The 21,230-nt window shown below is 41.6% G+C and overlaps 1 protein-coding gene across 1 annotated transcript in view; it reads left to right on the top strand.

Annotated features, from left to right (window-relative positions):
- The window catches only part of MYH7B (myosin heavy chain 7B), a 77,263-nt gene extending 58,927 nt beyond the window's left edge, over positions 1–18,336 (top strand). Inside the window, exons 32-44 of the mRNA XM_082272767.1 lie at positions 149–345; positions 430–779; positions 1,354–1,478; positions 1,598–1,713; positions 2,609–2,801; positions 2,885–3,088; positions 4,721–4,846; positions 6,262–6,432; positions 7,736–7,840; positions 8,952–9,047; positions 10,801–10,938; positions 15,024–15,074; positions 18,210–18,336. Coding sequence (XP_082128893.1) covers positions 149–345; positions 430–779; positions 1,354–1,478; positions 1,598–1,713; positions 2,609–2,801; positions 2,885–3,088; positions 4,721–4,846; positions 6,262–6,432; positions 7,736–7,840; positions 8,952–9,047; positions 10,801–10,938; positions 15,024–15,074; positions 18,210–18,221 — 1,884 coding nt within the window. The 3' untranslated portion in view covers positions 18,222–18,336. The remainder of the gene's footprint in view (positions 1–148; positions 346–429; positions 780–1,353; positions 1,479–1,597; positions 1,714–2,608; positions 2,802–2,884; positions 3,089–4,720; positions 4,847–6,261; positions 6,433–7,735; positions 7,841–8,951; positions 9,048–10,800; positions 10,939–15,023; positions 15,075–18,209) is intronic.
- The last annotated feature ends 2,894 nt before the right edge of the window (positions 18,337–21,230 follow it).

Genomic DNA, 21,230 nt, shown 5'->3' with positions numbered 1-21,230 from the left:
TTCCCAATATACTTCCCATTCACTCTTGGTGATACTCCTCCATTAATTGCCAGTTAAAACCATAAATGTAAGCTGTTTATTCAGGCTATCAAGAAACTTTAAATGACAATGAGCAAAGGGTTATAACAATTTTTATCTTCTCTTCCAGTCTAAAAATGCTTTAGCACATGCATTACAAGCTTCCCGCCATGACTGTGACCTCATGCGAGAACAATATGAAGAAGAACAGGAAGCCAAAGCTGAACTACAGAGGTCTCTATCAAAAGCAAATGCAGAGGTAGCGCAGTGGAGGAACAAGTATGAAACTGATGCCATTCAGAGGACAGAAGAACTGGAAGATGCCAAGTAAGCCAAGTTCAGATACTGATCATATTGGTGACTGCTGCCTTTTTGTCATCCTGGTAACATTTTGTAATGCCTCTTTTCCAGGAAGAAGTTGGCAGCACGGCTACAGGATGCTGAGGAGGCAGTGGAGTCTGCTAATGCCAAGTGTTCCTCACTGGAGAAGACCAAGCATCGACTTCAGACTGAGATTGAAGACCTGGTCATTGATCTGGAACGTGCCAACTCTGCTGCCGCAGCCCTGGACAAGAAACAGAGGAATTTTGACCGGATCCTTTCGGAGTGGAAGCAGAAATATGAGGAGACACAGGCCGAGCTTGAGGCTTCACAAAAGGAGTCCCGTAGTCTGAGTACTGAGCTCTTCAAACTGAAGAACGCATACGAGGAGTCTCTGGATAATCTGGAAACCATGAAGCGCGAGAACAAAAATCTACAAGGTAACTGGCATTAAAAATGTAACTGCAGCCCAATTGTCCACTCCACGCATTAGTCACACTATTGCAAAGATAATGCATGTTTCCTTTTTTAATTAGGCTTTACATAATTATATTCAAAACGAATAAAGTTTATGCATTTTGCATTTGATCATATCCAACAGGAAATAAGATATTAATGTACAATAGGAATTATTAAATGACCACAGTTGTTCAGGTGTCTTTTAAAGTAGAATTTTCGGTTCTATCAATCCAGATCCTGGCAGGTTCCCTACAATGAATGTTGGTAGCCAATGTTGCATTGGATTTCTCTTGTGGACCCTAAATGGTTCTTTTCATGTGTTACACATCAAAATGCAGAAAAACAAGTTACTTCCAATTTTTAGAAATCATTGTAAAAAAAATATAAAATATAAATGTACACACGCACGCATAAACGCATACACACACTATATTCAAACAGTATCTATTACTTGGCACCCATGGTTGGTTAGCCCAGTCTGAAGCTGTAGCTCCTTAAAGGCCAAGACAGGCTTTCTAACCCATGTGAGCTATGTTTCATTTCTCCCCACTCCAGAGGAAATTGCTGATCTCACTGATCAAATCAGTGCCAGTGGTAAAATGATCCATGAACTGGAAAAAGTAAAGAAGGCCCTTGAAAGTGAGAAGAGTGACATCCAGGCAGCTCTAGAGGAGGCAGAGGTAAGAGATAGTAGATGCAAGCTGGGGGAAAGTGGCTTAATATAAATTGATGTGTGTTCTAGTTGCTTACATTTCCATTTCTAATATTGGTGCTCGTTTTCTGCTCCTTTGAAATTTAGGGGGCTCTTGAACACGAAGAGAGTAAGACCCTAAGAATACAGCTAGAGCTCTCACAAATTAAGGCAGATGTGGACAGGAAGTTAGCAGAAAAAGATGAAGAAATTGAAAACCTTAGGTAAGACTGGTTTGTGTTATGGTGGAAATGTAAGGGACATTGTACTATGTAGACGCAGGGCTCTTTTCAACCGGAACGCAGGAGAATGCAGCTCCGGCACCTCCAGCACTTAATGTATGTAATGGCAAGGAGTGATGGGGTGTGATGGGGGGTCTATTATCGCTGATGGGGATCTATTTTTGCATGGTGGTTCTTTTGTTGCTGGGTGAGGGGGTTTTAAGTTGCTGGGGGGGTCATGTTGCTGGGAGGGATCTACTTTTGAAGGAGAGGTCTATTGGTGCTGGCTTCTGCAGGGTCTAGTGATGCTGGCTGCTGTGAGATCTGTTGTTGCTGCGGTGAGGGAGTCCATTGTTGCTGGTGGGGGGGGGGGGGGGTTATTGTTATTGGGGAAGAGACTTCTTGCTTGTTATCATTAACAAATTCCATACAAATTACTTAGTAGTAGTTGGTTCTGTATTCTCTAAAAGCAGAGGTACTGGAAGTGAGAAGGGGGTGGAACCAAGGGACGGTGCCCAGAGGTGGGTAGCAGGCCGGGACGAAGGGTGACTCAGAAGGGAGGAGTTCCTGCACCTATTCTCTGAGAAAAAATGCCCTGTGTAGACCTATTCTTGTGATGCAAACAGTGAGAAGTAAAGCATTAATTTACTTTATTTATTAATTTAATTTACTGCCAATAAAAACCCATGTATATCATAGGGGTGGAGGTATCAGTGTGTTGATGCTCTTTTCAATATTGTTCCTTTAAACAAGAACAATTTTGTATAAAAAAAATTATTTAAGAAAATAAAAAGTGTTAAAGAATATAATTTAAACTATTTCTAGAAGTTGAGAGACACTGAAACATTTATTTGATGGCATTATCTTATTTTCCTGCTAAATTAATTATTTCCCAAAGACGTAACCACCAGCGCGCTATGGAGTCCATGCAGGCAAGTCTGGACGCAGAGGCAAAAGCCAGGAATGAGGCCATCCGACTCAAAAAGAAGATGGAAGGCGATCTGAACGAGATGGAAATCCAGCTTAATCATGCCAATAGGCAGGCTGCAGAGTCTCAGAAATTGGTCCGTCACCTGCAATCCCAGATCAAGGTTTGTTCTTTTTGATGTTATCCACAATGGAGGAAGGAACCATTGTGGACAGGAGAACTCATGTGTTGATATATTAATTCCAGGACTTGCAGATCGAACTCGATGACACTCTCCGACACAATGATGATCTAAAAGAACAAGCTGCAGCCCTTGAGAGACGTAATAACTTGTTACTGGCTGAGGTGGAGGAACTGCGGGCAGCACTGGAGCAAGCCGAGAGAGGAAGGAAACTGGCAGAGCAAGAACTACTAGAAGCCACTGAGAGGGTCAACCTACTACACTCTCAGGTCTGTAAAAAATATCACTTAATCTATGTATACTTATGTTTAAAGTCACATTTGACCTTGAACTTACTGTATGTAAAGTCTCGGTCGTTAAGCGAAACAACGATTACTGAACAATATACTGTACCAATAGGGTCATTCAAGTTTAGAGAAATCTGTTTATGATGGTAATGTGTCTCAACTGTGCATGACAGTAGCATGGTGGGAATTTGTTATATGAGTAATATTGTAGAAAAATATATGCTATCCTAAAACAGTCATCCTTTGTATCCTGGCTAAAAGTGGCAGACTGACATACTGTAGTGCAACTGTGCATCATCTTCCCTGTGTATTACAGACAATAACTATCTTACGATCTTAGATGTTAGTTAGGCTTATGTCAGAACTACCTAAGAAAAATTAAACAAGTTAGAAGGACCAGAACACTATCCAGTGAATCTACAGCCAATAGCTTGGTAGAATAGGGAAAATTTTGGTAAAATAGGGAAGAGTAAAACCCTTGCTAAGCTAATTTTTGCTGTACCATTGGGGAAATTTTCTTTTTGAATATTTTTTATTGAAGAGGTTTAGACAAAACAATAAAGTACACATTTTTACAGGTAAATGTCAAGCAACAGTGTCACATAAGGAGATAACAAAACCACCTCATCCTAATCATACAACATCTATATGATATTGAAGTGGTAGTCCTCAACCAAACGCGCCCTGAGGGGTAGGATGATGGCATAGAAAGCTCAGGAAGCGATGGTTGGGGTCATCCATCTGCTGTGGGTAATTCAGGGGTCATAGTCTCACAGAGAATTTTGCAGATCTACTATGCATGTATTGTTCCTAAAAGGGTATGAAATCAGGTTCTATAAAATTGAACAGAATTCCCATTACCAAAGAAGAGAACACCATGCTTCTATACTAAGTCCAGGTTAGAAAAAACTCTAAAGCCTGTATTATTATTATACAGGATTTATATAGCGCCAACAGTTTGCGCAGCGCTTAAAAAAAATGCCTGTACCAAAGCATTCATGGGAATTAGTATAACATTGGGGAAATTTTACTTTTTCATCCTGTCCCAGAAATCTACCAGGAAATATGAGGAAATTTCCCTTCTATACAATTGTCCCTGGAATGGGTGTTCCCATTGAAAGATTTCCCCTCGCCTCTTGTTTTGGGAACAATGCTAAAATTTGGGATTTTCCCTCACTTTTCGTCTCTCTACAAATAGAGGGGTGATTCTCTCCAATAGGGACACAGACATAAACTTGACAGGTCTAAACCTTTTACACTCTATAGGTAATGCCTAAAGATACCCTTCAAACCCTGAACAAACAAAATTTGATTTCCATTGTGGAAAGAATGCCACAAGTGTGTTTAGCTATTACATTTGCAAAAGGTGGCTACTTTGATGAGTCAAAAATTTAGAATACATTTAGTTAAAAATTACATGGTTTAAACAATGGAAATATGGGGGTGTTCCAAAGCATTTGACAAGTAGGGGTGTGTGTGTTTTTTTTTTTTTTTCAATATTGTGGGCAGGGTAAAAGGTGTAACTGAGATGTAGAGGAAACAACTAGCTGTTCTTATATATGTGATGTGATACCATTTAGCTTACTAATAAATGTTGACCGTTTCCTTCTTTAGAATACTGGACTTATTAACCAGAAGAAGAAACTGGACGCTGACATCTCTCAGTTAAGCACTGAAGTGGAGGAAGCAGTCCAGGAATGTCGGAATGCAGAAGAAAAGGCCAAGAAAGCCATTACTGATGTAAGAAACCGATTCAACTCCCCTTCCATAGATTAATCGCGGAAAAAGCTAGAAAATGAACCTGTAATATGTCATATGGGACAAGGGAAGGAACGGTGAATATGGTTACTAGAACCTTTTGTTTGCAACCTTGTTCCATCTACAGAAAAATAGATAGCGCCAGTTTAGTCCAAGTAATGAAATATTAAACTGCATCTGATTTGGACAGCCAGCTGAGAAATCACTCAAAGGGCCTTGATTTTCAGTGATGTAACAAAACGTAAGGGATAAGGTCACCTTTTATAACATGTAACACATCACTGCTGCAGCTGCCCCCGCATGCAGGGCTCCGCCCAATCGGGCCACGTCTTTTATTCAGAGTTCTGTGAATGGGAGAACTACAACTACCAACAGCCTTTGTGGCGGTCAGTTTGTAGGTCTCAATTAACTACCAGGGCTGTGTTGAGTGCTCTAGGTAGTTTATTAATGCTGTCATTGTGTAACTGCCTGCCCATACACGGTACAAGCAGACAGCTTACACTGACAGTTTGCAGGAGTCCTGCATAGCACCTGTGATCTGATGATTACTGGTGCAATTCTTCACAGGCTTCCAATAAAAATTTATAAAAATATAAATGCACATTTTTTTTTTTACCTGCAAAAAGTTGTGCATTTATTTTATTTTTTTTTAAAAGGTGAACTTATCCTTTTAGACAGTTCTGCTTAAATTTCTTTAAACTGGGGTTTTACCACCTCTGTGACTCTTCCCCCCCTTTCAGTCCATAGCCCTCTCCTTTCCTCATTTCACTAGGGCAGCCCATAGAAGACGATTCTTTTTTTTTAGTTCATCCACCAGTGGGTTGAACGTAAAAAAAAAGACTCTACTCCACCATCCACACACTCCAGGGGGCTGGGGATTTGTATTCTGACAGCAGGGAAGACTTCCCCACCATCAGAATTCACTGATCAGTGCTGCCGGCGTCACTGACTGAGCAGAAAATTTCCAACATGGCAGTTGTACAGAAGTCGATCGGTAGATTGGACTTCTTTCTGTCCAACCACCCTGCCCATACATGGATTGAAATTCGGCCAATCCCTGCTCAACTGGTCAAATTTCAATTCATGGAGGAATGGCTGACCTATCCATGTTTAATTACCATTGCTTTGTATGTTTGTGTCTTTTTTTTTCTCCCTTAGAGATTGTCTCACTTAACATTCTGCTAAAACTCTGTGTCTTAGTATTGCTTGGACCTTGAAGAAGGGGATACAAAGCTTGTCCTAAAAATCTGGAAATTAGTGCTAATAATAAATAAAAAAGTATAATGGACAGCACTCAATTGTTTCTGTTGCAAGTGCACTAATATAACTACTATCACCACACGTATAAACTGGGGTCAAGCCTTGGTTTAAATAGATTGTTCACATTATCTTTCCAGGCAGCCATGATGGCAGAGGAGCTGAAGAAGGAGCAGGACACCAGTGCCCACCTAGAGAGAATGAAGAAGAACATGGAGCAAACAATCAAAGACCTGCAAATGCGTCTTGATGAGGCTGAACAAATTGCTTTGAAAGGAGGGAAGAAACAAATTCAAAAGCTGGAAGCAAAGGTTTGTCACCTATTCTTTTCCATAATGTATGTCACACTACTATTCATATGACATTAGTACATACTGTACCTAAATGGTCAACCCACTCAACAGGGATATTATAATAATTGATGGAGCTTGGTGGGCTAAATCGTCCTCTGGTTTCTTATACAGCATATCTTGGATACTCCAGCAGTGAAATCTCTCTACCATATTTTCCGACTCTGTTCCTTTCCATTTGGAAGTTTTTTGGGTCTTCTAGCTCCTCCTGTTGCATTCTACATAGTATGACATACATAAGTAACAACTATATTGTTCAATATCAAGTCGGTACATAATGGTTACTTGCTTTCCATTTTGCTTTGCTGGGGTTCGCACACTGCGGCCCCCACTTAATATCCTATTCATAAAACACAAAACATTTTCATGCTTGTCGCATCATATAATTTTGCATGAATTGTCGTAAATCGGCTCTCAAAAGCTGTGTACTAACGATCAGATTATTGTACGATGGCGTCGAAAGTGGTATTTTTTTTACAATTTTCTGATTGTGTGTACGGGTCTGAAGGCTGGCCATATATTATACATTTTTTTCTTAAACAATTTTCCTTTAGACTTACCAAAACCATATAATATGAGGTCAAACCTAAACACCTTATATTTTTAGGCAGTCAGGCAGGCCATTGTACTACATAGTTGATGGTAAATCTAAATGAAATTGAATAAGAAAATTGTATAATGTAGGGCCAGCTTTACTTACCCAGTGTAATTATGAATAAAGAACGTATGAAGGAATTAAGGTTCAGCAAGAGGTATTATCCTATATACTCACCCATGTTAAAGTAGAACTATGGGCAAAACTTATTTTTTCATTTTGGATAGAGCAAGAGATGGTTATAACCCCTGTCAAAGTTTTTTTTCCCCATCTGTATCCCATTGTGGAGATTTCCCTTCACTTCATGTCCCATAGCCAAAACAGGAAGTGAGATAAAATCCCTGCAAATTAAGGGAATTCCTTGGGAACCCCCAGGACACCAGAACTAGAGTCCCCATTGGAAGATTTGCTCTATTACTTTTCTTGGGACAACCCAAAGTTTGAAATTTTCTTTTACTTTCAATGATAACTGTAAAAAGGACAAGTAGAGAGGGTGAATCTCCCTAATGGGGGCACAGACAGCAATAAAAACTGACAAGGTACTAATCCTTCTCCACTCCATCCAAAACATAAAAAAAGTTTTGCCTTTAGTAATACTTGAATGAAGCAAGTTCTAAATGCTCTTCAGTGTTGGTATCTGTTTTCACATCATTACTGATATTATTACAGGTCAGAGAGCTGGAAGGGGAGCTGGAGATTGAGCAGAAGAAAAATGCTGAAACTCAGAAAGGAATTCGAAAGTACGAGCGGAGGATAAAGGAACTCACCTATCAGGTAAAAAACTTAATAGGAAATGTATAAAAATAAAAAGTCCTGCCTAAGGCCCCCTTTCACACGGGCTGTCCGATCACGTCTGCCTCTCAGTTTTTCAAGTGGACCTGATCGGACCTTGCACTCTCCCCTATAGAGCAGCAGATGCAAGCGGACACATGCCCGCTGACATCCACCGCTATCTGATCCGATACTGTCTCTAAAATCAAGACGGATGGTGGTGCTATTTTACATCCGTCTGGCGGTCCATTTTCACCCGATTTCCCAATAGATAGAGGAGAGTGGGACTGCACAGTGAGCAGAGACGGACCTGTCATTCGCCTGCTCGGCAAAGATCAGCGGAGCAATTCCCCCACTGAGCAAGTGGAGTCCGCCAAACGGAAGAACCCGTGTGAAAGGGGCCTTAAAGTGGACCCACAGCTACTGCTATTATCATTGGTACCCAGGAATACTCTTCTGGGTTCCCAACCAATAGTGATTTATCCTAGATATGCAGGGCTCAGCTTTCCTGATTTGTGGGTTAAAGAAATCGCACACTAAGAAAAATAGAAGTTGATGTCATTGAATCAGTGTGACAGCATAAAGATATTTAGGAAGATCCTTCTTCCTAAATCTTAAAGTGAGATGCTTATGATGGAGGACAGCCATAGCAGTCCACCTTTTGGAAATGCTTGATTTCTGGCTATATCGGCTTTCAAATCATGGACCCAAAATGACCTTTATCTATACTTGTTCTGGGTCAACAGCATTGAAGACAAAGCATTAGAATGACAGCCAGAGAATTATCATTTTCAAAAGGCAAGGTCATCAATGGTAACCTCCATTAATCTTTCTTGCCAAATTCCCTTTAAACTCAATCTTACCTCCAACTCTCCTTTCATGCTGACACTAGCACAAACCGGTATGTTCCAAAGTGGTTGTTCTCAATACAGCTGATCTTGGAAAAGAGAGATCAATGATGAATGCTTTTTCAGAACAGGAAATGTGAAAAGCTTCTTCCGAAATGAGGTTTAGCTTCTTTGGCAAAATATACTCTCTAAAGACCATAAGAAGACTGGACATTCTAAAGCATATTTACAGAGTGAGATCATTTTCTGCCCCGTCCTTATTGCAGACTGAAGAAGACCGGAAGAACTTGGCACGAATGCAGGACTTGATAGACAAACTCCAGATGAAAGTCAAGAGCTACAAGCGCCAGTCGGAGGAGGCTGTAAGTAATAACATACCTACATAAAAGCTAAAGTGGTATTTTGTATAAGAAGAAGTTTTGGTGCACGTTTTCTCCACTTTTCTACTGTATTTTACCAATTTTTTGGGCAGTGAAATTCAAAAGGAACAAAACTTGACGGTTGGCAGGACGCTTTCCATAACGTGTAAATTTACACAACATACTTGTACAATATGGAAGATTTGCCACACGCTTTGCTCTTCTCCAGCGTTGACAGATCCACATTCACTGTCCTTGCCCCATTGCCAATTACTGTACATCTTCCAGACCAGCATCTGCTTTATTCAGCTATTGGGTGACCATTATTTATTTATCTCTTTCAAATGCCTACTGGAGGTACTGTCCTAGCATCTGGCTCCATTCTCATCATCTTACAGTTTCTCTAAATTGCATTGTAAATGAAATGTCTCCTTTTATTTTATGAAGCGCTGTGCAAACTGTTGGTGCTAAATAAAACCTGTATAAGAATAATAACAGTATGATGGCAGGAATGGACTCGGCTTGTACACTGCACTGTACGTACAACACAGGCAGTATACCCACAAAAAATTTGTTCGGAAAACAGAAAAGAGATTTATTTACATACAGAATTGTAATGAAGTCTCTGTACCAAAAAACTCTCCCTTCATTTTTTGAGACTTTGAAGTACAACTAAAGGTCCATAATGACAATCTAAACATGTAATCCAATAATAAATAAATGCAGAGCAAGACCGGAGCAGTCAAACTGATTTATTAGTTGTACAGATTACACAGAGTGAGAATGCAGCTCTCTGAGTAGTTATCAGAGCTTAGTGACAGCACAAATGTAGACATGGATGTCCAGAGTTGAACAGAAGAGGGGGAACAAAAATAAAAACATTGATCACAGTTTGTGCCTTTTGAGGCTTCGTAGTGCACCTCTCTAACCCTGTCGCCCTGGGCAAAGGCCCACAGGAGGTCTAAAAGCTTTATTGAGAAAAGACAAGTTACAACAGCAGGGGTACAAAAAAAAGTCTAGGGGTTGTGTAGCCCTCTATTGTAACTAATCTGTGCTGTATACAGTGGTGTATTTTGGTTTTGTGCTGCCCTAGGCAAGACTAAAATCGGGCACCCCCTCCTAAGTAAATTTGCTTCTGCTTTTTAACGGATTCGACTCCCTCCAAAATTGAAGGACTACAAGTCCCGGCATTAACCTCTGAGATCTCTCATGGGGGGGGGGAGAGGAGAGGGGAGTGGGTGAGAGAGGTAGAGGGGGGTGGGTGAGCGAGGGAGAGAGAGAGAGGGGATGAGAGGGGGGGTGTGAGAGTGAGAGAGAGAGAGGGGGGGTGAGAGAGGCAGCTCTAGTAACCAGTGGCCAATAGAGTCTCAGGTGGAGGGGGGAGAGGCTTTTTTGCTGCCCCCCTGCAAAGTGCCGCCCTAGGCCTGGGCCTTGTCGGCCTAGGCCAAAATACAGCACTGGCTGTATACTATATAAAATTGGATATTTTGCTTCTACAGTGACTGGATCAAATACAATAAATCCTATGTGCTTACTCAGCTCTGTTCACATGTATTAGATAAAGCTCAAAGTAACCATTAGCCATGGAAATACTACTCAGAATGTGTACTTTGTCATACATCTACCTTGACCATTGTAGTTACAAGTAGAGGCTGGAAGTTTAACATTGTGCTCTGATTGAACATATTTATCGGATGTGGTGGCTCATTCATTTTTAGCAGACAATTCACAGACTTTTGTTCTCTATTCATAACAGGAGACTCAGGCCAACTCCAACCTTGTAAAGTACAGGAAGGTCCAACATGAACTCGATGATGCAGAAGAGCGCGCTGATGTCGCAGAGGCGCAAGTCAATAAATTGCGTGCACGGACTAGAGAAGTCGTTTCTACCAAGGTGATAACCGGGTAATGATCTACGTGTGTATTGCTTATTCATTTTAAAGCTACCTATATAGATTCTAATCCTAATCTGCAACAATAAAATCACAGTATTTATCAGCCTACACACTTCTGCAGGGTATATTATTTTTTAAAGTGTATATCAAATAGAAAAAACCCTTAAAGGGTCCTTAAATAATGAGAAAATTATTTAGGTAGACACATTTCGTATGCAGATTAAGGCTTCAAGGACCTGGGATCATGAAAGGGTTAAAGTGAGCCTGCAGGTAGGAGTCACTTTAATCATATCAATAGATGTGTAATCTGTCAATCAAAACATTTTAAAAAGGACCTACCAGTACATTTCCAAGTATATTCCCAACATGTCCAAACATACAGGTATAGTATAATTTACAAAAAAGAAAAACTCTCTCAATAGAAGGCATTTCTTGGGCTCCAGGCCAAGTGACTTTGCCCGACTAAGAGGCAAGAACAATGTCATCCATTTGCTGCAGGCAGAATGAAGCATTTACTAAGTCTCCACTTCCCCAGGGATCACTCAGAGTCAGACCCAGTTCAATTTATCTTTGTAACAAAATGCAAGGTGAGAGGATGTAACAGAGGGCTGATTTGTACCTGACATTTATGAGCACAAACGTCATCTCTCAGCTGGTGTCTCAGTCTAGGAAGGAGATGGTTATCCTGGATAAATCCTGACCAAAGATATTTCTGTCCTTTTAGGTGAAAAAAAAAAAAAGGGAGACCAAAGGCCCGTACACACAACGATAAGAAAATCTGTAGGGAAAATTCGTCCGACGACCGATCTGCTGATTTTCGGATTTTCAGTATGGTGCTTTCGACAGCCGACTCCGACTTTTTAACCGAAAAAAATCCTGATGTGCAGGCTATAAAATTTTTATCGTCCGTAATACAACGTCCGATTTTCGTCTCATTAGTACAGATTTAGACGGAAAAAAATCTTAAGAGCAAGACTAGGCATGCTCAGAGAGAAAGAACACATACAAAGCAACCCAACACATGACATCACTTCTGAAGTAGAATTCTGTCATACGGGAAAATTTGTATGAAAATAACCTCTTCACTTTCCACATCAGACTAGCATGCCACAAAAAACGGACGACAGATCGTTCGATAATCTGATCGTGTGTATGGGGCTTTAAGGCTCATACACACTTGATGAAAATCGGACGAAATATCCTCCGATTTTTCTCTCTCATGCTCAGCGGTCATAACCGTTTTTTAGTTGACAGTGCATAATGTTCACGAAATTTCTTGTCCAATTTTTTTTTTTGGGGATATTTGTTCTTAGACTTCCGGGTCGTCAGCAACTTCAGATCATGCGCGGTCTTTCGTATCCGATTTTTCGAAGACGTACTGCATAAACATTAAACGAAAATTGGTCGTCTGGGGACGGACGATAAAAATTTTGGCGTTTGTCCCTCCGTTTTTTTTCGTAAAAAATGTCGGCATCGGCTGCTGAAAGTTGTGTACACACTAGCCGAAAATCGTTTTTTACCTCGGACGGGAATTTTCAGCAGATTTTCTACTAGTGTGTACCCCACTTAAGGCATTGGCAGGGAAAGTGCTGTTAGAGGTGATAAATAAATGGAAATATCACCCTTACACATTACTTAGCATGCATGTAATAACCACTTGACCTCCAGAAGATTTGCCCCTCTTTATGACCAGGCCATTATTTGAAATATGGCACTGCATTACTTTATCTGACAATTGTGCGGTCATAGGACTGCAGGTAACAGGGAGCCTTGACGTGGCCCTGCAGCTTTCACATGCGTTTGCAAATGTGTGCTAACTAAACCCCTGTATTGACGCAAACTGTTAGACAGGCCAATTTGGTTGGTAAGCAGACTGGTTGGCAAATTGAACTGGGAATTTTATCTTTGTTTGTTTCAATTGTGCGGTCATACAATGCTGTACCCAAATAAAATGTATGTCCTTATAAGTTAGCGCTGTGCACTCTTTTAGCAGCTGACACACAAAAGGTGAACACACAACCTTCAAATAATCATAACACAACAAAAGATGTGCAGTGCTTCCTGTGATAACAATCATGTAAATAAAGTCCCGATATATGAATCTGTGACTTGATTTCACGAAATCTTCAGTGTAAGCCGGAATAATTCCAGCAAAAAAAAGAAAGAGAAAGTGAAAAAATCCAGCATGAGATAAACATCACCCAATGTGCTTGGGAACAATTTGTCACACACGTTCACCTCCACCAATCTGTACACTCACCAGATAATAAATGATAATCCACCTCAGGTCATTACCCTGAAAGTGAGGAGACACCTCGCCCTGGTATATTGGTAGTATGGTGGTCCCCGATAGAATCGGGCACTATGCAAAAAAAAAAAAAAAACTCACCCGTAGGAGCCCAAATGATGCTCATATAGGGTAGTACATTATTAAACTTAAAATCAAGTACAAAAGCTGCAGCCTAAAACAAGTAAGGCCAAGAACTTACATAATCAGTCCCTGCTCCTACCACAAGGACTCGGTGGCAATGACATCAGCACGTAGGCCCCTCCCTACCACCGTCCTACCAATATACCAGGGCAAGAGGTCTCTACATTTCAGAATAATGATCTAAGGTGGATTATCATTTATTATCTGGTGAGTGTACATATTGGTGAAGGTGCACATGTGTGATGAATTGTTAATTGGGTGATGTTTATCTCATGCTGGATTTTTTCGACTTTCTGGTGAGTGATTAGACTAGTCAAGCACATTGTTGGAATTATTTCAGGTTACACTGAGGATTTGGTGAAATTAAGTCACATTTATAGATCGGGACATTATTTACATTATAGGATTATTATTTACTTATCACAGGAAGAGCTGCACATCTTTTGTTGTTTTTTTGGTGGTATTTGATCACCTCTGCGTTTTTTTATTTTTTGCGCTATGAACAAAGAAAAGCCAATTTTTTACTTTCTGCTATAAAACATATCCAATATAAAATCAAATGTCTTCATCAATTTAGGCCAATATGTACTCGCCTAAAAAAATCCCAATAAGCGTATATTGATTGGTTTGCACAAAAGTTATAGTGTCTACCAACTATGGGATATTTTTTTTTTTATTACTAGTAATGGTGGCAATCAGCGACTTATAGTGGGACTGCAATATTGCAGCGGACAAATTGGACACCAACTGACACTTTTTGGGAACCAGTGGCACGAATACAGTGCTCAGTGGTAAAAATATGCACTGTCACTGTACTGACACTGACTGGAAAGTGGTTATCAGAGGCAAAGGGTTAAATGTGTGCCTAGTCAGTGTTTGTGTACTGTGGGGGAGGTGCTTTTACTAGGGGAAGTCATGAGTCCACGTCCCTGCTTTGCAGGAACACAGGATCAATGCCTTCCCTACAAGGCAGATCGATGTTCTGGCTCTCTGACTTATAATTTGCGGGTGTCGGCGAACATCGAGTCCACGGTACCCGCAGATCAGCTCCCACTGTGTATAAACACAGCGATAATGGGACGACGCACATGCGCACCCCAGAGCCCAGTCCTGGAAGTGCAGGGTCATGTACTAGGTATGTGATCCTGCGCAGTAGAGCCACCTTGTTTGACAAGCAGATAAATATGTATATTCAACAATTTTAGATAAACATGTATGCTTTCGTTTTCTTTTTGGATAGAGTAGAAAATGGTTAAGACCAGTGTCAGTCTTTTTTTTTTTGTTCCTCTTTATGTCCCATTTGAGAGGCTTCACTTGCTCTCCTACATAGGAAACAAAGTGAAAATAAATATATCCATAGTGATGAAAAACACCCTCAGACAGCTGTCACCAAAACCAGTGTCCACATTTATAGATTTCCCTTTACCACCATTCCAGGGACAAATTTTGGATTTGCCAATAGTAACCAGTTGGAATAACAGAGGGATAAAAAGCAAAAAAAATAAATAAATAATAAAATAAAAACCTCACATGGGTTTAACACTTCAAAATTCCCTCAAAAAGGAACATTTAAGTTTACGTACTTTAAGCTGAGCTCTTATTTTTTGGTGCCGTTGTTCCAACCAATACAGAAATGTTGATTTCTCTTTGCAGGGGGGGGTTTACCCCGTCCTAGGGAAACACAGACTGCAGGACTCAGCCCAGGTAAGCTGTAACCAACATTAAAATTCCCAATGCCTTGTGATGAGGTATGAAAACAGATCTAACATAGACGAATAGGATATTGCAGAAACACCACAGCATGGGGCATGACATTTCCTGGCGTGAACAAGCCCTAAATCTGCCCATACATGTTCCAGTCTGGTCGTACAATCGTCTTTTAGATTTATTAACTAGATAAGGTGAGAGTTTGCCTGATCGGATATGAAGTGGATTGGTGGTTTACATTACAGAGTTTTGGTAGCTCTGTGTAGCATGTTTGGCCAACTTAATGGGACCTTGTCAACGTATTATAGAGCCAATGTACTTCACTTTCTGGCTGCCCATGGCTTAAAAAGATGACGTTTTGTTGCTCCCCAGTCACTGCCTGTATTCCAAACAACTCCTACCCTGTCATACACTGTGGTTTCTTTACATTAAAAGGACAACTGTACCTTTATACTAGTTGTGCTTTACCCACTTCTGGACCAGAAGGTTTTACCCCCTTCATGACCAGGCCATTTTTTGAGATACGGTTAATTGTAGATGCCATAACCTTTGCGCAAACCAAATGATGCAGTATTTTTATTAATTATTTATTTTTAATTTTTTTTACTAGTAATGGCAGTGATTTTTAGCGGGACTGCGACATTGCGGTGGACAAATCAGACATCTGACACTTAGGATACTTTTTGGGGACCAGTGACATGATTACAGTGAGCAGTGCTAAAAAAAATGCACTGTCACTGCACTAATGACACTGGCAGGGAAGGGGTTAACATCATGGGGCTATCAAAGGGTTAAATTTGTCCCTAGGGGGTGCTTTCTAACAGTGTGGGGAATGCTCTGACAGATCCCTGTCAGAACGCAGATCTGCCTTGCTTACATAGGCAGATCGCCATTTCGCCTCTCCTGGGGATGATCACGGGTGGTCGGTGGACATCAGGACTGTCGGATCAGTTGATTGACATCCCTGCTAGCCAAATCGAGTCATCTAGTGGCTATTGAACAAAAAAAAAGTACAGGTACCTCACTTTGCGCAATAGAGCCACACTGCCACAGTATATACATGGCAGGCGGTCGGCAAGTATTTAAAAGTAATAAAAAAAAAAAAGCAAACCTTTATAAACATGTTATACTTACCTGCTCTGTGCAATGGTTTTGCACACAGCAGCCCCAATCCCCCCTTTTCGGTGCTCCTGGTTTCTAGTCTGTGTGCACCCCCAAAGAAAGCCTTTTGTTATGGAGGAACACATGCGGGCTTGACCTCAAGCTGGGCTATGTGCATCTATTGAAATACACAGCGTGGACCGCCCGCCCACCCCCACAGCATTTGAATGACAGCAGCAACACCAATGGTGCTCACTGTTGCCTCTAAGTCTTGTGAGGGGAGAGAGAGAGGCGCAGTGCTCAAGGTTTTTTACCTTCATGCATTCTATGCACGAAGGTAAAAAAAGAAAAAACCCTGTTCTGTACAGAAGACCCCGCCCCCCCCACCAATAATTCAGCGATGTGCCCGAGAGCCTCGGGTTCCTGGGGACTCTTCCCCTGTGTTGGCAGATACAGCAGCAGGAGCCATTGACTTCCACTGCTGTCAATTTACAGCCAGTGAGCCAATGAGTATAGAGAGGGGGCGGGGCCAAGGCACAACTGTGTGTGAATAGACATGCAGGACCAGTGGCTCCGGAGAGAGGAGCCAGAAGCGCTGGCGGGGGCCCGAGAATAGGAGGATCAGGGCTGCTCTGTGCAAAACCATTACACAGAGCAGGTAAGTACAACATGTTTGTTATTTATTTAAAATTGCCTATCGCTTTAACCACTTCAGCTCCAGAAGGTTTTACCCACCTTAATGACCAGGCCATTTTTAGTGATATGGCACTGCGTTACTTTAACTGACAATTGGGCGGCCGTGCGATGCTGTACACAAATTAAATTCATGACTTTTCCCACAAATATAGCTTTCCTTTGGTGGTATTTGAAAAAAAAAAAAACCCACAACTTTGTAAAAAAAATGTTTTTACTTTCTGCTAGAAAACACACCCAATAAATTTTTTTTTTTAGAAATCGAGGTTTTTTTTTTTCATCAATTTAGGCCAATATGTATTCTGCTACATATTTTTGGTAGAAAAAAAAAATCCTAATAAGTGTATATGGATTTGTTTGCGCAAACGTTATCGCGTCTACAAACTATGGGACACATTTATGTACTTTTTATTTATTATTAATTTTTTTTTGTTTTTACTAGTAATGGCAGCGATCTGCGGGACTGCGACATTGCAGTGGACAAATCTGGCACTATGTGACACTTTTTGGGGACCAGTGACACCAATACAGTGATCAGTGTTAAAAAAAAAAATGCACTGTTACTGTATAAATGACACTGGCAGGGAAGGGGTTAACATCAGGGGTGATCAAGGGCTTAAGTCAGGGGTCTCCAAACTTTTTAAACAAAGGGCTAATTTACTCTCCTTCAGACTTTAGGAGGGCTGGACTGTGGCCAGCGGGAATAGAACATTTTCTAGGCATCAGTGGGAGTAAACAGTGCCCCATCTTTGGTATAAGGGGGAGGAATAGTGCCCCATTGTTGGTGCCAGTGGCAGGAAGTATGCCCCATTTTTAGTGTCAGAGGGCAGAATAGTGCCCCATATCAGTGGGATAAATAGTGCCCCAAGGGCCAGATAAAGGCAAGCAAAGGGCGGCATCTGGCCCCCGGGCCACAGTTTGGAGACCCCTGGCTTAAGTGTACTCCTAGGGAGTGCTTTCCAACTGTGGGGGGGAGTGGATGCAGTAGAGGGAAAGAGGGATCTGTGTTTCAGCTTAACTGAAACACAAGATCTCTCTTTTTTTAACTAGCTGACAGGACAGCGGTCTGCCTTGTTTACATAGGCAGACCACCATTCTGTCATTCTTCCAAACGATTGGTGATGGCCGCCAGCTCCCACAGTGTCCAATTTACATGACCCCAGATTGCGTGCATTAAAAATCCGGAGGTTCCATTTATATCCCGATATCCGGTGTGCAGTGGATAGTGCAAATACAATGTAAATATTTCAAGCAGCAGAATTTTAACACATTACCGATAACCATCAAATATTTGCTGTATAATTGTAACGTGTTTTTCTTTTTTTTCTATCCTGGCAGTTTGAAGAATGAGACAAAAAGACTTCACAATCCCTCCACAGACAGCTGCAACAGCTGGGCCTGACCCTCCCCATTCTGCCTGTACCTCCCTCCCTCCCTGAAGTTTAATAAAATCTATTGAGGCACAATGACTGGTTTTGTCTGTTAGCCGAATATCCTCATAGTAAAGCAAGGAAACACTCAGAAGGGACCATTCTACATTTACCCTAATGGGCCATACACACTATACAATTGTCTTTAGATGTTTTCCTTTAGATTTACCAAAACCATATAATATGAGGTCAAACCTAAACACTTTCAATTTGTATGCAATCAGGCCGGACTTTGTACTACATTGTTGAAGGTAAATCTACCAAAAAAAGTTGTATAATGTGTATCCAGCTTTAAAGTGTTACTAAACCAACAACAGTAAAATCAGTGTGTAGATGCAGTAAAGCATGCTTGTGGAACCTAAGGGGTTAATCCTCTGCATTGCTTAATCCTATCTCTCTGATCCTCCTCTCCTTCCATTGTCCCCAATCCATTTCCTGATAGTACAGAGCCGGGGGGGGGGGGGGGGCACACTGCACATGCTCAGTTTGGTGTGCATTGCTATACTGTTTTTGTTTTTCTTGGGAGGGTGCATGTGATCAACACAAGGCCAATCGGCACTGATCAGACCGAGGGTCAGGGGGTCTTTCTGCCTCATAGTACAGTCAGAGGAGAATGAAAACTCCTCCTACAAGCTTTAACCAGACACTGATAGAAGTCACAAGACTGCTATAAACTGCTGACGAGAAAAGGTATTTAGCAGTTTATTATAAACAAATCAATCAGCGCAAACACAATAATAAAAATCAAAAAGAAGCTAAAAAAGATAAAATCTGAGTTGAAGGCTGAACACGGTTCAGTCGTCATTTTACCAAAACCCCATACAGGTATAGTATCTCACAAAAGTGAGTACACCCCTCACATTTTTGTAAATATTTTATTAGATCTTTTCATGTGACAAGACTGAAGAAATGACACTTTGCTACAATGTAGAGCAGTGGTCCTCAACTCCGGTCCTCAGGGCCCACTAACAGGCCAGATTTTAAGTATTACCTTGGGGAGATGCAGACTAGAGTAATGCAATCACTGAGCAGGAAATGATATCACCTGGGATGTATTTCAGTTTTCTTGCAAATCTGGCCTGTTAGTGGGCCCTGTAGGCCAAGGTTGAGGACCACTGAGAGAGTGTACAGCTTGTATAACAGTGTAAATTTGTTGTCCCCTCAAATAAACACCACACAAAGCCATTAATGTCTAAACCGCTGGCAACAAAAGTGAGTACACCCCTAAGTGGAAATGTCCAAATTGGGCCCAAAGTGTCAATATTTTGTGTGGCCACTATTATTTTCCAGCACTGCCTTAACCCTCTTGGGCATGGAGTTCACCAGAGCTTTATAGGTTGCCACTGCAGTCCTCTTCCACTCCTCCATGACGACATCACGGAGCTGGTGGATGTTAGAGACCTTGCGCTCCTCCACCTTCCATTTGAGGATGCCCCGCAGATGCTCAATAGGGTTTAGGTCTGGAGACATGCTTGGCCAGTCCATCACCTTTACCCTCAGCTTCTTTAGCAAGGCGGCCCAGTCTCCAAAGGGAAGGGATCATGCTCTGCTTCCGTATGTCACAGTACGTTGGCATTCATGGTTCCCTCAATGAACTGTAGCTCGCCAGTGCCGGCCGGCGGCCGCACTTATACAACCCCAGGCAATGACACTCCCACCATCATGCTTGACTGTAGGCAAGATACACTTGTCTTTTTACTCCTCACCGGGTTGCGGCCACTCACGCTTGACACCATCTGAACAAAAAAGAGTTTATCTTGGTTTCATCAGACCACAGGACATGGTCCCAGTAATCCATGTCCTTAGTCTGCTTGTCTTTAGCAAATGGTTTGCAGGATTTCCTGTGCATCATCTTTAGAAGAGGCTTCCTTCTGGGACAACAGCCATGCAGACCAATCTGATGCAGTCTGCGGAGTATGGTCTGAGCACTGACAGGCTGACACCCCCACCCCCCAACCCCTTCAACCTCTGCAGCAATGCTGGCAGCACTCAAACGTCTATTTTCCAAAGACAACCTCTGGACATGATGCTGAGCACGTACACTCAACTCCTTTGGTCGACCATGCCGAGGTCTGTTCCGAGTGGAACCTGTCCTGTAAACCATTGCATGGTCTTGGCCACTGTGCTGCAGCTCAGTTTCAGGGCCTTGGCAATCTTCTTCTAGCCTAGGCCAGTGATGGCAAACCTTGGCCCCCCAGATGTTTTAGAACTACATTTCCCATGATACTCAACTACACTGCAGAGTGCATTAGCATCATAGGAAATGTAGTTCCAAAACATCCAGGGTGCAAAGGTTCACCATCACTGGCCTGGGCCTTCTTTATGTAGAGCAACAATTCTTTTTTTCGGATCCTCAGAGTGCTTTGCCATAAGGTGCCATGTTAAACTTCCAGTGACCAGTATGAGAGAGTGAGAGCGATAACACCAAATTGAACACACCTGCTCCCCATTCACACCTAAGACATTGTAACACTAATGAGTCACATGACACAGGGGAGGGAAAATGGCTAATTGGGCCCAATTTAGACATTTTCACTTAGGGGTGTACTCACTTTTGTTGCCAGCGGTTTAGACATTATTGGCTGTGTGTTGAGTTATTTTGAGGGGACAGCAAATTTACACTGTTATACAAGCTGTACACTCACTACTTTACATTGTAGCAAAGTGTCATTTCTTCGGTGTTGTCACATGAAAAGATATAATCAAATATTTACAAAAAATGTGAGGGGTGTACTTACTTGTGAGAAACTGTGTATATACAGACAAATAAGTGTAGCACAACCAACACAGCAAATCAAACGGAATAAGCATCCAAGATGGACAGGTTCAGTAAGTGAATCTATAGACTGGCCTTTTTCAACCTGGGTGCCCAGGCACCCTGGTTTGCCTTGAGGTTTATTCAGGGGTGCCTTGGCAAAATGCCTAAAAA

This window comes from Pelophylax lessonae, assembly GCF_965119305.1.
Source record: "Pelophylax lessonae genome assembly, chromosome: 11".
NCBI lineage: Eukaryota > Metazoa > Chordata > Amphibia > Anura > Ranidae > Pelophylax > Pelophylax lessonae.
This window is presented reverse-complemented; position numbering and strand designations above follow the sequence as displayed.